General features: G+C 52.9%; 1 protein-coding gene across 21 annotated transcripts in view; it reads right to left on the bottom strand.

The window, feature by feature from the left end:
• The window catches only part of EPS15L1 (epidermal growth factor receptor pathway substrate 15 like 1), a 107,588-nt gene that overhangs the window by 44,191 nt on the left and 48,786 nt on the right, over positions 1-14,611 (bottom strand). For all 21 annotated transcript variants that reach the window (XR_014055662.1, XR_014055663.1, XR_014055664.1 and 18 more), the window contains 6 exons: positions 13,483-13,640; positions 11,608-11,764; positions 11,237-11,322; positions 8,379-8,451; positions 957-1,118; positions 259-456 (listed from right to left, as the gene is read on the bottom strand). Coding sequence is in view for 18 of the 21 variants with exons in the window: in XM_081496585.1 (XP_081352711.1) it covers positions 259-456; positions 957-1,118; positions 8,379-8,451; positions 11,237-11,322; positions 11,608-11,764; positions 13,483-13,640 (834 nt within the window). In the remaining 3 variants the exon portion in view is untranslated. The remainder of the gene's footprint in view (positions 1-258; positions 457-956; positions 1,119-8,378; positions 8,452-11,236; positions 11,323-11,607; positions 11,765-13,482; positions 13,641-14,611) is intronic.

Raw genomic sequence — 14,611 nt, 5'->3', positions numbered from 1 at the left:
TTCACCTTCAGGCTGAATAAGCCTCCCAAGGAGAGAACCTAATGTAAATGAGGTGGGCAGGAGCGACGGAGACACCGGAGACACCTCCTGCAGCGCAGACACCTGGGACCGCGGTCGCACACATCTCCATAACTGCTCTGCTTGTGGCAGCCACCCTGCTTGGCAGGAGACCCCAGAAGCCCCATCCCACACCCACCCCCTCCCCCAGCCCCAGCCAGGGGTGGCAGGCCCTGCCCCACCTCGCCCCCTTGGAGATACCTGGTTAATTTCGTCTTGAGTGGATTTCAGGGACTTGATGATGGTTTCCAGTTGAACTTTCCCAGCCTGGATGCTCTGTTCCAGCTGTGTCTCCTCCTGCTGCAGTCGGTTCAGCTCAGATTTGGCCCGGTTAAGGTCGTCTTCCTGGGACTTGAGGTCAGATTCCTGAGACTGGATCTGCGTCTTCAACGAGGAAATCTGAAATGAGATTAAATGCAACTTCGAGGAAGAATCCTGGTTTGTGTTTCTTGAGATGAGCTGACCCAGGGAGGGAGATACCAGCCCGAAAAGTGGACGCCTAGCTTCCTTACATGGACCCCTCTCCACATGTGGGAGAAGCATAGGCAATCTGTCTGTCCCTTAGGGCTGAACATCCGCTCATCTCAGAGATCTGCTGAGGTCACAGCCTCCTTGCTTATGACAAGCAGCAAGACACCCAGGGGAGGGGAGACAGGTATGCTGTGTCGCACAGGCCAGGGTGGGGTGTCCACACATAGCTTCACACTTATATGTGTGACAAGGCGGGTAAGATGGAGGTCAGGCCACAGATGCTTGGACACTTTCCCAAATGATAGGTTCAACTACTCTACTAAACCAGTAGGATGTCTCAGCCTTGATTCAAGGTCACGGTGAGCTCAGGGAAGTTCCTAAAAAGCCTTCTTCTCCTGCTAGGCTGGGGGCGTGGGGAGACGACTCACCATCTGGGTCTCGTCCTGGCACTTCTGCCTGACGTCACTCAGCATGTCTCGGAGCTTGGCCTTCTGCTGGTCCATTTCATCCAGGCGGTCTTGGGCATCCTGTTTTTGAGCTTCCAGCTCTTGCAAACTGCTTGTTTCCCGGTCTAAATCATTTTGTAATTCCTAGGGAAGGATCACATGAATTTACCTGAGACTCGTTAAAATGGGGGCATGTCCAAGCTAACTGTCACAGCCTAGGCTGGAGCCCCCAAGACAGTCTACAGGGACTTCCTTGGGGGTCCAGTGGCTGGGACTCCACGCTTCCACTGCAGGGAGCCAGGGTTCAATCCCTGGTTGGGGAACAGAAGATCCTGCATGCTGAGTGGTACAGCCAAAAAATAATAAAAATTATTTAAAAAAAGAAACAAAAATGGCCTACAAACCCACACATAGCACAGCAAACAATGTACACATCCCAGCGTGGCGGCCCCAGCTGAATCTCTCACTAAGGCCCTCAGAAAGTATTTACTGACATCCTAAGAGAGGCCAGGCACCAGCAGAGGGGCTGGGTTCCTGGCAAGATGAGCTCTCCAGTGACTGGTGGTCATGAGGTGGGAGGGAAGAGGCGTCAGTCAGACGTAAATGAGCAGAGATGAATGGACAGCTTGGGTGCTGTTGGTCAGAGTCGCGGGGGTGTGGGGAGACCAGACCGACGCTGCACGGGTGGAGAAGAGCCCAGGGAAGCACACTTCAGTGGACCTAAAGGTCGAGCAGGTGGCAGCCAGGAAAAAGCCAGGAAGGTGAAGAGAAGATGGGGGGCCACAGAGGACCTGTAAGAGAAGGGGGTGCTGTGCTCCACCTGGATCAAAGGAGAGCAGGCTCAGAGCACCAGAGGCCATGTGCCACGCCAGAGATGCCACTGGCTTCTGCAGACAGAAGACCCTGCGGATGTCCGAACATGGGAGCAGGACATGATGGTTCTCAACCACTAAAGCTCCTCCAAGCGGGAGGAGCTTGGCTCCAAGACGGCCAATGCAGGTGTCCTTGTACTTGTCTGTTAAGACTTCTAGGGGAAGGATCCTAGAGGTGGAAGGGCAAGTGTGAATACGTGCACTGTCTGTGACGGCAGAATCTGAAAGCGATGCAAATTTCCAAGCTGAGCTGGCTGGACTTTCAGGACAATGCACCCTGAGGGACACTGCACCTGGTGACTGAGTTACAGAGCGAAAAGAACAAGGCACGTGGCAGAGCATGCACATGCGAGGCACACCAGCACTTGTGCACACAAAAAGGCAAGAACAGGCACAGACATCTCTCCTTAAACACACAGAAGACCTTTCTGCAAGGCCTTGTGGGAGCTAATGGACTGCGCCTCTGGGGGAAAGGGGGTTGGGGTGGGAGGTAGGAGGCATCTCTGTCTTATTTTCAACCAGGTGAATGTCACATCTACCTGCAAGGTAGAGAACTAAAGGAGAGACAGGATGGGAGGGGAGAGTGTGGCTGGAGGCTGACAAGAGGCAGCAGCCAGCGGTGGTGGGGAAGGGGCTCAAGCTGGGGCCGAGGGCAAGGCGACAGTAGCCTGGGCAAGGTGGTGGCTGTAGGAGTTGAGGGAAGGGATGGACTCGAGGTGACCGCTGGGGGTTGGGGAGACAGGAGTAGTGAGACCGGTCCCCAAGACTGGCTGGGGCTGCCAGAGGCTGACGTCCTCTCAGAACACAACCCAAAGGAGGTGCAAGGTCTCCCTTTCCCTGCTTTTTTAATTTTTACAAAATATTTATTCATTTATTTGGCTGTGTTGGGTCTTAGTTGTATCATGCGGGATCTTTTAAGGCTGCGCATGGACTCTCTAGTTGTGGCACCTGGGCTTAGTTGTCCCACGGCATGTGGGATATCTCAGTTCCCCAACTGGGGATCGAACCCACACCCCCTGCATTGGAAGTCAGATTCTTTACCACTGGACTACCAGGGAAGTCGTTCTCTCTCCCTGCTTTGAGAACAAAAAGTCATGGCTTGCTCCTCTTTGTCCGCCAAAGCACATCTCTGAGTTATTTGTGGGACTGAGTTTTCTGCTCCCCAGTCTCCTTGTCCCTGACCTTTAATTTGAAGAACAGACCTTGAGTGTGACAAGTCTGGAAGGGATAAAATCAAATGTTTTTGAGAGAAGGCTAGTGGCAGAGTAGAAACATGGGTTTGCCACTTTTGAGGGAAGGACAAGTGGTGGTGGAGGCGGGGAGACAGAGGAAGAAGGAGGGTCAGACCCAGCCGCTTCATCACGCAGGACGTCAAGGAATCTGGGCCTCCTTCTGTAATGCAGAAGCAGTCGTGGAGGAGCCCAGGGGAAGATGGGCTGCCAGCTGCTGGTTAGGAAGGATGCTGGGTCAGAGTGGAGGAGGTATCTGAGCAAAGAGAAGACAGAAAAAAAAACCCAGACAACCTACAGACCCAGTTCAATCCCAACTGGAATGCCAGCCATCTTCTGACAGGCAGACTCCAAGATTCAAAAGGAAATGCAAGGGATCCAGAACAGACAAAACAGCCTTGAAAAATCCGAAGTTGAGGATGCAAATTTTCCAATTTCAAAACTTACTACAGAGCAACAGTAATCAAGACAGTGTGATTCTGGCATAAGGAGAGACAGGAATAATGGGACAGAACTGAGAGTTCAAAAATAAATCCACATGTCTATGAGCAACTGATTTTTGAAAAGGGTACCAAAACAATTGAGTGAGGGGAAAAAAAGAACAGTCTCTTCAAGAAAAGGATCTAACTGGCCCTCCTCGTGCAAAACAATGAAGTTGGACCCCTACCTCACACGATATGTAAATATTTACTCAAATGGATCAAAGGCCTAAATTTAACAGCTAAAACTACAAGACTCTTAGAAGAGAATGTGGGGTAAATCTTTGTGACCTTGGATTTGACCGTGGGTTCCTGGATATGACACCAAAAGTAAGAGCAGCGACTTCCCTGGGGGTCCAAGATTCCTCACTTCCAATACAGAGGGTACGGGTTCGTCCCCGGTTGGGGAACTAAGATCCTACAGGCTGAGTGGCACAGCCAAAAAAAAAAGAGCAAAAAATGGAATAAATAAGCCAGACTTCATCAAAATTTAAAACTTTTGTGCTTCAAAGGGCCACCGTCAAGAAAGCAAAAAGATGACTCAAGGATGGGGACATGATATTTGCAAATCATGTATCTGATAAGAGAATTTATCTGGAAAATATAAAGAACTCTTACAACTCAGCTACAAAAAGGCAGATAACCCAATAAAAAATGGGCAAAGTATATGAGTTGGCTTTTCTCCAAGAAGATACACAAATGGCCAATGAGCACATGGTAAGATGCTCACCATCATTAGGGGAAGCGTTATGGGCAATGAGATACCACTCCAGACCCACTAGGAAGGCTATTAAAAAAAAACAGGACTAATATCAAGCGTTGGTGAGGATGTGGCAAAACTGGAATCCTTATGCATTATTACTGGTGAGAGTGAAAAATAGTGCAGCCACTTTGGAAAACAGTCTGGAATTTCCTCAAAGGGTTAAACACAAAGTTACCAAGTGACCCAGCATTTCACTCTTAGACACACATACCCAAGAGACGTGAAATCACAGGTCCACACAAAAACCTGCACATTAATATTCATAGTGGATAATTTGCAATAGCTAAAAAACAGAAAGACCCAAATAGCGATGAACTGGTGAACAGGTGAGTAAAGTGTGGTGCAGCCACACAATGAAGCCCATTTTTTATTGGGTTATCTGCCTTTTTGTAGCTGAGTTGTACGAGTTCTTTATATTTTCCAGATAAATTCTCTGGACCCTGGTGGTCCAGCATATATTCAGCTATTTAAACAAAAAAAAGAAGGAGCTTCCGTAGTGGCTCAGCAGTAAAGAACCTGCCTGTAAATGCAGGGGACGTGGGTTCAATCTTCGGTCCGGGAAGGTCCCACATGCAGCAGGGAAACGAAGCCCATGCACCACAACTACTGAGCCTGTGCTCTGGAGCCTGGGAGCCACAACTACTGAAGCCCATGAGCCTAGAGCCCGTGCTCTGCAGCAGGAGAAGCCGCCACAATGAGAAGCCCGAGCACCGCAACTAGAGAGCAGCTCCCACTCACCGCAACTGAAGAAGGCCCACACGCAGCAACAGAGACCCAGCACAATCAAAAATAAACTAATACAATGTAGAATAAAAAATAATAAAAAACAGAAGATAAAATAAATCTTTACAAGAAAAAGAAATGAAGCACTGATACATGCGACAACATGAATGAACCTTGAAACTATGCTGAGTGAAAAGAGGTCAGACACAAAAGGCCCACAGTATATGATTCCATTGATAGGAAATGTCCAGAACAGGCAAATTCAGAGATGGAAGGTACACTGGTGGATGCCAAGGGCTGGGAAGGACTGGGGACTGCTAATGGGTATGGAGTTGCTTTTTGGAAGGATGAGAATGTTCTGTAATTGACTGTGGTGACAGCTGTGCAACTTCATGCATATTCTAAAAACCACTGAATTATACACTTTAAATGGATGAATTGTAAGGTATGTGAGTTACATCTCAATAAAGCTGTTGTTAGAAACACAAAACAGAACAGTAAACCAGGCAAAGATGCCACAGGATCTCACTAGGACAGTCACGGAAATGGAGAGAGACCCCCTCAGGCAGGAGGGGGAAGGGGAGGTCTTTGGGGGCTGAAGCTGAAGCTCCCATTGCTTAAAACCAAACATAAACTGGCCAGAGGTCCAAGGCCTCCTAGTCAGTGCTGGGCCCTATTCTGGAGCCCATGCTAGCAGGTGTGACATATGATCTCCTGGCCAAACCCATCTGGGAAAAGGCAACAGGAACCAGAGTCAGACCTGGTTTTCACCAAAGAGCTTTAATACATATAATGTTCTGAGGGGACCCTGGTGGTCCAGTGGTTAAGACTCTGTCTTCCAATGCAGGGGGCACAGGTTCAATCCCTGGCTGGGGAAGTAAGATCCCCCATGTTGCATATGGCATGGCGTGAATAAATAAATAAATAGTGTTCTGTCGCTGCCTAAGGAGCTGCCATCTCATTAGAGCAGAGCCCCGTCCTGGTCTGAGTACAAATGAGGATCCCATGCAGCAGGGGCTGGCCTGGCTGGCGCTGGCCCTGCTCCAGCTCTGAGGGGATATGGGGTGCACAGGGACACCACATCTCAAAGGCTGCAGGAGTATGCTGTTAGAGCCCAGCAGCGAGGTTCTGGGGGGCCTCATCCAGCCTGCTGTGCAGACCAGAGGGGACAGCACCTCCAGACATCAGATCGACCCGATGGCTTTCTCAGAATCACCCAGGAGCAGGTGTCAGAGACCTGGGGACTGGCTTCCCTGGAGTTCAAGGACGTCACAGCACTCAGATCCTCAGGGACAGAAGACCGTACGAAGTGGCAAAGACACGAGAGGGAGGACCGCCCAGGCATTCGTGTGGCCGGCTGGGCCAGGGCCAAGTGGAGACGGAAGATGAGACCAGCATCCCTGCACCAAACAGGATGGAGGGTGAGTGAGACGGGACGGGGAGAAGTGAGTCTGAGGGAGCGCAGTTCTAGGACACGGATAGAAATCAGAGGGCTGAGGTGAGAGTAATACATCAGAACAAACATGCAAACACCCAGAAAAATATAGTCCCTTCACCCATGGCCTCATATATGATGCAGCTTATTTGAGCACAAAAATAAAACAAAAAATATGACGATAGAAGCAGGCTGTTCCCTGCCTTTTGATTCAAAACATGCCAAGGGACCATCTAAGGCCCAACCCCCGATGCCATCAAGTACAGAGTGAGAAGCCAGGAAAGAAGAGTCTGGACACTGCAGTGTGTGAACCAATGAGAACCCACCCTACCCCACCTGCAGATGGAAGCTGTGACAGAGGACGCCTCCTGCAGCTGGTGAGCAGGCACTGCACGCCGTCTGTCCACTGGGTGTCTCGTGACATCCCCCAGCCCTCTTGAACAGGGGAGGGGAGGGGGGTAGAGTGCTACCCAGACCCCTGCACTTCACTGAGTCAGGTGCTGCCTCCCCTGGCCTGGCTCAGGCCACCGCCCCAGGAGGTGGCCCAGAAAGAACCACCCACGGCAGGGTGGCGGGACGGCGCCTGCACATCACGGCCAGATGCTGCTCCCGCCGCTGGTCCTCCTGCTGATGGGAAGACCGAGGCCAGGAGGTTCAGCCAACGCCTACAGTCTCCCAGGTGAGCCACGGTGGGGCCAGTGCTGGCTGCTCTGCCTCACTCCTCTTCCCCCAGCTCTGAGCTCAGAGCACTCAAAGGCCCCACACAGAGACCAACAGGCCCAGCAGGACACATTCTCGGAGGAGGGGGGCACAGACAACTTGAATCTCCCCCTGGTGGCAGAGCCATTCTCTATTCATTCAGACCTGAGACATCTTGGGAACCAAGGTCTCTTCGAGCGTGCAGCTCCCAGGCACTGACCACTGCGTTTCCAGCACAGCCTCACTCTGCCCAGACGAGGGAGCACAGAGCACCTGCCGGACCCCAGGGCACCAGCCCTGTGTCCAGAGGAGCGGAACACTCATTACCAATGTTGCATAAGGTCTAGAGATGTTACATAACTTGCCCAAAGGCACACAGCTGCTAAGAAGAGCCAGGTTTGAGCCCTGGCACTCAGACCCCAAACAGCCGACTCAGTGGAAATGACCCTGATGCTCGGAAAGACTGAAGGCAAAAGAAGGCAGCAGAGGATGAGACGGTTAGATGGCATCACCGATTCAATGGACATAAACTTGGGCAGACTCCAGAAGACGGTGAGGGACAGGGAGGCCGGGCACGCTGCAGTCTGTGGGGTTGCAAAAAGTCGGACACGACTGAGTGACTGAAAAACAACTCAGACCCTCAGTGTCCACCGTCACCACCCTCCACAAGGAGAATCTACAAGCAGGGCTGTCCTAAGAACAGGTTAGAGAGCACTGTCTGAACCTCAGAACTTCAGGCTAAGTGAGAGAAACCAGACATCAAAGATGGGATGTAGTATGAGTCCCTTTCTGTGAAATGTCCACAACAGGCAAATCCATAGAGACAGAAAAGAGCTTATCAGGGGCTAGAGGAGGAGATAGGGAGTCACTGCTAATGGTGATGGGATCTCCTTTTGGTGTGATGGAAATGTTCTGGAGCTAGACAGAGGTGATGGTTAAGCAATATAAAGAATATTCTAAAAATGACTGAATTATATACTTCAGAAAAATGGATGCTATGTTACATGAATATCCCCTTTTTTAAAAAAAATCCACTATCTACGGTTACAGGAAACTCAAAATAAATCACTTGTAAATCCCCAAAAGCTTGAGTTTCCAATGAGTGCCACACTGCTACCCTCTGCCCTGCCCCACTACTCCCGCCGGGAGTCCCTGAACCACATTTTTGGTAGGTCCATCCTACCAAAACCAGCTGCGTGCTTACCTGTACTTCATTGGTTTTCTGTCTGATTGCCTCTTCCTTTTCTCGAATGTCTTGTTCCAGTGAGTATTTCTCCCTATGTGTTTAAACAGTCCATGAAAGCACAGACAGAGGGCAGGAGGAATGAGCTGACCGTCTCCCTGACACTTCTTCCCAACGACCATCTGCTTTTAGTCACCCTCTCCCCTCCAAGTGTGGGTGGAACCTGTGGATACCACAAACCTTTGCCCCCAACATGGTCACATGAGCCTTTTAAAGTAGAGGATGTTGGAGTGACGCCCAGGGTGAGAAGGGCTGGACATGCCTCTGCTGACTTTGAAGATGGAGGGTCACAAGAGAGGGGCACAGGGCCACCCCTCAGAGCAGAATGAGCCCCACCGACATACAGCACGGAAAGGAGACCCCAGACTCCCAGCTCTGAGGAACGTGGACAGCACCTTAAACTCGGCCTTGTGAAGCCCTGAGCAGGGGCCCAGCTGAGCCCTCCTGGATTCCCGGTCTGCAGAGCTGCGCACAAATGAATTTGTGCTGTTTTAAGCCATTCCATACACAGCAAGAGAAAATGAATATGCTCTCTAAATCCTTGGTGCACCTGCTCATGAATGGTGAGCGCCTCATTCTCAGAAGACCAAGCGCTGAGGACACATGGAAAGGGGCCCAGCTTTCAGGGAGCTCACAGGGGACAAATGAACACACAAATGCACACAACCTAAGTACCACGGAGGGAAATCCAATGGGATAAGGAAAGGGGGTGGGAGTGTCCTGCAATGGATGACCAAGGAAGGACATGAGGACATGGCCTGTGAGTAGAAAATGTGATGGAAAAACATTCCTGTCAAGGGGCACAGGAAGGCAGAGCTCAGCTGGGCGAGCCACGGTTGAGTCCAGAGTGATGCAAAGTGGGCTAGGGACTCCAGAGGGCTGGCCTCAAGGAGTGGCGGTGAGGGTCTCTGAGGCCAGCTACTTCTCACAGGAGGCTGTGGTGGGCCGCTGCACACACTGGGTGCTTGCTGGGGCCTTGTCTGTCACCTCAGCTGCAGACGACTCCCCCACCCCCGGCAGCAACCAGTCTGGCTCTTCTCCTGGGAGACAAAGGTTTGTGTGCCCCTCCCCCAAATTCATACAGTGAAACCCTAACCCCCCCTGTGATGGTGTTAGGAGGTGGGGCCGTTGGGAGGTGATTAGGTCATGAGGACAGGGCTTCCAGGAAGGGGATTAGTGCCCTTACAAGAGACCCCAGAGACCTTCTGCGCCCCTCCACCATGGGAGAACATCCCAAGAAGATGCTGTCTGTGGACCAGGAGACACACCATACTGGACACCGGATCTGTCAACACCTCTATCTGGACCCCCGGTCTCCATGATGAGGAGAGTATGTGTCTGCTGTTTAAGCCCCTGCAGTCTGGGGCGGCTTGTTACAACAGCCTGAATGCACCAAGTGCCTGAATGGGCTGCCTCCGTGTCAGAAACCTCACGTGGCCAACACACCCTGCCTCCCCTGCCAGGAACCCAGCACCTGCTCAACAACAAGGCCTCCTCTGGGTCACAGGGTCAGAGGTGGAACAACCGTGAGAGCTTGCATATTCGTTCCCACAAATCTAAGGACCACCTAACAATACAATGTCCCCTTCAGATCCATTACGACTGGGTCATGTCTCCAGGGGAGAGGTGCATTTTCGCCACACCCCCAGGCAACAGGCCTGAAGGTCACTCTCAAGGCCACCCAGGCCCGGCTTCCTGCACAAGCTTGCTCTACACACACTTGCTTCTCATCTTCACCAGGAAGTGCTCCAGGCTACCCGAGGCTGCACAGCTGTGAAGAGGCAGTCCTGGCCTGACTCAGACACCAAGACCCCAACCCTTGCGTTAGAGGGTCCTCTCCCTCCTCTATTTGCGGTCCTGATTAACAGCCTCACCCCGGCTCTAAGAAACTGGCCCTCCATCCTCACAGACCCTCTCTGCCTTGCCAGGCTGCCTACACTGATCTCTGGTTTGGAAATACGGCCCCAGGGGAGCCGGGGACAGAACAAGAGCCATGTCCTGGGCTGAGTATGAAGCAGAGAATCTGGCTTCAGGAGGTAGCCAAGGCTGAACTTAGTGGTCAGCCAAGCACCCACCCAACTGGCCTTCCACGATAGCTGATCTGCCTTTGCCTCTCAGAGTTTTGTTCCATCAGGGTGCAAACACGCCCAAGGGGCACCCAGCTGTGAGCAGGGTCTCACTTGCTTTGGCAAAGTGACACCATTTTCACTTTCAGCCCAGAAACACTCCCTTTCTGGTGGATGGCGGGGTGCCCTTGGTCCTTTCACTGGCTACGCCCCACCTCCCGGCCCTCGGAAGTGATGAGAGCCCATCCCCCACCCCCAGAATTAGCTGATAAGAGGATGCTGCTGTACAGAAGACCACAGGGCACACCGCAAGTAGAGGTCTTCCTTCAGCCAGACGCTGAGAGTACAGACACACCCGTGAAAGCCCTTGTTTACAAGTGGGCGCTGGGAGTGAAGGTGGAAACCTGGACACGAGGCCTCGCTCACAAAGTTCAGCGGTTCCTCCTAAGTCACAGTCTCGCTACCTGAGACTACTTGCTTTACATGTTTGGATATTACAACGCCTTCCTGCAGAGGGGATGGGGGTGCCCTCGGTGCTGGAGACCCCGCATCCCACACTGGCTCCCACTGAGGAGGTCACGACTTGAGCTCATTAAGTCAATTCAGGAACTTGGGAGAATTTGTGTCCCTTTGCTCCTGCTGAACAAACTCGTGATGGCCAAGTTGAGAGGCAGTCCACAAGCCTCTGCTGCTTCCAGTATCAACCTGGGAAAACAGACTGGAATCGGAGGGGAAGGGGACACTTTAGCATACCTCTGTAACTGGGTGATCTCCTGACTGATGTCATCAAGTTCCTTCACACCAGTAAACTCTCCCGATCCAAGAGTGCTTGAACTATCCTGGAACCAAATTCAGACACAGAATTACAAACTGGCAAGTGGACCTCATAAGACAGCAGGGGCTACAGGTCTTAGAACGAGGTGCGAAATCATTAATCTCCAGCCCCCAACCTGGAAACCATCTGGGCAGTCCAGACACACCCTGTGGGGCCCCTGGTGAAGGCTGGGCAGACCGCCAGCACCCGCTGGCTCGGTGGGCTGCCGGCGCCACCTGGTGGTGGGCTGAGGGGAACGACGCGAACACTAAGGGAATGAAGGGGAATGAATGGACCTGCAGCTACTCACCGGGATGGGAGTGCCTCTCTCTGAGGGCGGCACCATGTCTGGCGAGAGGACTTGAGGGGGGTCGATGCCTTTACTGACCTTCTGCTGAATGAAATACATAGCTAACGCGAACTGGTCTTTGCTTAACTTCCCCGTTTGCCTCGTATCGGCCAGGGCCCTGGGAGAAACATGGCAATGCTGATTACACATCACAAGCACCAGCGTCAGTTCTGAGTACGAGGAACCCACACTTCTAAAAAATGGCCCGTGACAGAAATTGAGAACAACACATCACAGCCGCGGTTCCTTTTCTACTGAGGAGCAGTCCCCCACCACAGCAGCCCCCAACCCAAGCGTCAAGGCAGGAAGGGGCTCTTCTCCCAGGGGGAAGAACTGCCTCGGGTCCAAACACCGAGCCAACAGGGCTGGGTGAGATCCCCCTGAGAGTCTCTACTGAAGGCTGGTTTTAAGACATCTCTGCTCTTGCTCCCATTCAAGGGCAGGATAGAAAAGCTTGAACTGCAACTATGTCTCCTGGTTCTCCTGGCGAGGGCCAGTCCTGCAGCACGCCCAGCCCACGGCGGCTCTCAATCTGCAGTCTCGTCTCTCCGGCCCACCCCTGCTTCCAGGTCACTGAAGGCGCAGAGGCTCCCAGGCCCACAGGTTGGGGCTGCTCTGTCCGAGTCCACTCAGGCAGCGTCACTCTGCTTGTTTTGACAAGCTCCCTGGGCACTTGCAGGGGCTAGGCCCACATCCTCGTGTGGTCCCTGCGATCCTTCCTGGCATGTTATCTCCACTTTGGTGGCGGCCCCCTCCCCCGCCCCCAGCCACCTGCAGACAACCCCAGACTGTCCTTTCACCATGCCGGTGGTTAGTCTAGAGCTCGCTCTTCCTGTCCTCCGCCTTCACTCTGTATGCCATCCCTTCCACGAGCCTTCCTTTAATCCGAGTATATTTGTGATTTCGTTGTGTCATTTATGGGTCGACCCTTACAGGTCGAGTTCCATGTTATAAATTACCTTCCTTTACATTATGATCTGCCATAATTTGAATCCCATTCACAGGCACGTAAGCATCTGAGGGCTCAGGCTGCAGGAGTTGTCACAAGGAGCTGGGCCTCCCCCAGCCTTTCTAGTGACTGACTGGGAGGCATGTGCTCCCTGAGGAGGGATGGCCCATTTTCTCAGTTGAGGCCTCATCTCACAATGCAGCCATCTCTCAGTTATTGCTAAGGATACTTATTTCCCCAAGTCACTCCTGAATTTCACAGCTCTGCTGGGAGGGCTTCATCCCTCCAGCTTCATGGAAATTCTCTTACAGCTCCCAGGTAAAGCCCTCTAAGGGAGGACTCGCCCCTCTGAGAAGATAGCTAGGAAGTAACTTCCACCACCGGCCATCCCAGAGCCGTGAAGACTGTTCTGCTCGGGACGAAACGGGCAATGGAGATGGTTCCCTGACCGGTCCTGAGGTGCAGACTGGAGCCTCCCTCTCCCCACCACCGTATCACTGGCCTTCACGGGGCAGGGCCTCTCAGGGACGTGGCCACAGCCCTGAGGCCCAGGGTGGCCCTGCTGGAGCCTTCGGCATCCTCACTGCACCCCCAAGGGGTTGGGATCAAGCGCCTGCAGCCCCAGTGGCTGTGCTGAAGGCTGCATGACCACTAGCAAGAACTGGCCCCGGCCATTCAGACTGCCCCTGAGCTCCCCACAGGGACAAAACAGGAAGCCTTTCTGCTGGAGGACTATGTGGACACGCATGGAATGCAAGGAACAGGCCCTTACACTTGAACCTGACAGCCACCCGCTCCAGCCTTGCCCACACACAGCCCAAACCTCACCGGGAGGGTCAGTGAGGCCCCCAGTGCTGAGGAGCAGAGGTCCGTCTGTCTGCCCTTACCATATGTGTGCCAGAAGGTTCTGGGTGAGGCCCGAGTGCATGAAGATCTCCTTCACCTCCTGGCCACTCACATAGCCGTCCAAGTCCAGGTCGGTCTTCAGGAAAATCTCATCAAATCGCATCTTGTCTGCCACTGGCACCACCCAGTTTACTGTTGGCTGAAAGGGGTTTTCAGAAGTTAATCCTCAAGCTTTGGGGCTTCCCTGGTGGCTCGGTGGTAAAGAATTCACCTGCCAACACAGGAGACATGGGTTCAATCCCTGGTTCGGGAAGACCCCTCGAGACATGGAGCAGCTAAGCCTGTGCCCCACAACTACTGACCCCGTGCTCGAGGGCCCAGGAATCGCAACTACTGAAGCCTGCACGCCCTAGAGCCTGTGCTCCATGACAAGAGAAACCACTGCAATGAGAAGTCCGCACACTGCTGAAGAGCAGCCCCTGCTCTCCACAACCAGAGGAAGGCCTGAGAGCAGCGGCGAAGACCCATCACAGCCAGAAATAAACAGACACAACTGCTGTTTTTAAAAAATCCTCGGGCTTTTTATCACCTACAAATATTACACCATTAAAGTCTTCTCATGCTCATTGCAACAGAAGACCCTCCATGAGGCGAACGGGCAGACAGGATCTCTGGTCTGTAGATAGGAAAACTGAGGCTCAGAAAGGTGAATGCTGACTCGGTCAGTCCCACTCAATGGCCCGTCTGTGCCTCTTGCAACCCCATCACAGCGCCCTGCACCTTTGTCCCGAGAGAAATGTGAAGACTCAGCAGGTCTATCTGCCAACAGCCCATCCATCCCTGCTGCCTGGGACACAAGGGAAAGCCGGTTACCCCTGCCAGGAGGAGGCTCCAAGTGCACCAGAGAGGACCCTCCTGACCACTCATTCTAGAAGGACTGTCTCCCAAGAACTGGCCCAGCAGCCAGGCCAGCCTTCTCGGCCCCCTCTTTTCCACCTGCAGGTGTTCTCCGCTGCCGCAGGGCCATCCTCACAGCCTGCAGTTGCAGACCCTGCACTCCATCCTCCTTTGAGCCTGAGCCCACTCCCTGAGACACAGCAGACCCTCTGTGAGGCGTCAGTGCACACTAGGCACTGCCATGCAGTGAGTGGGGCTGATGTGCAAACTGCG

This window comes from Giraffa tippelskirchi, chromosome 6, assembly GCF_054371585.1.
Source record: "Giraffa tippelskirchi isolate mGirTip1 chromosome 6, T2T-mGirTip1v1.2.pri, whole genome shotgun sequence".
Taxonomy (NCBI): domain Eukaryota; kingdom Metazoa; phylum Chordata; class Mammalia; order Artiodactyla; family Giraffidae; genus Giraffa; species Giraffa tippelskirchi.
Note: the sequence above shows the minus strand (reverse complement) of the source record. Positions and strands in the feature narration are given on the sequence as shown.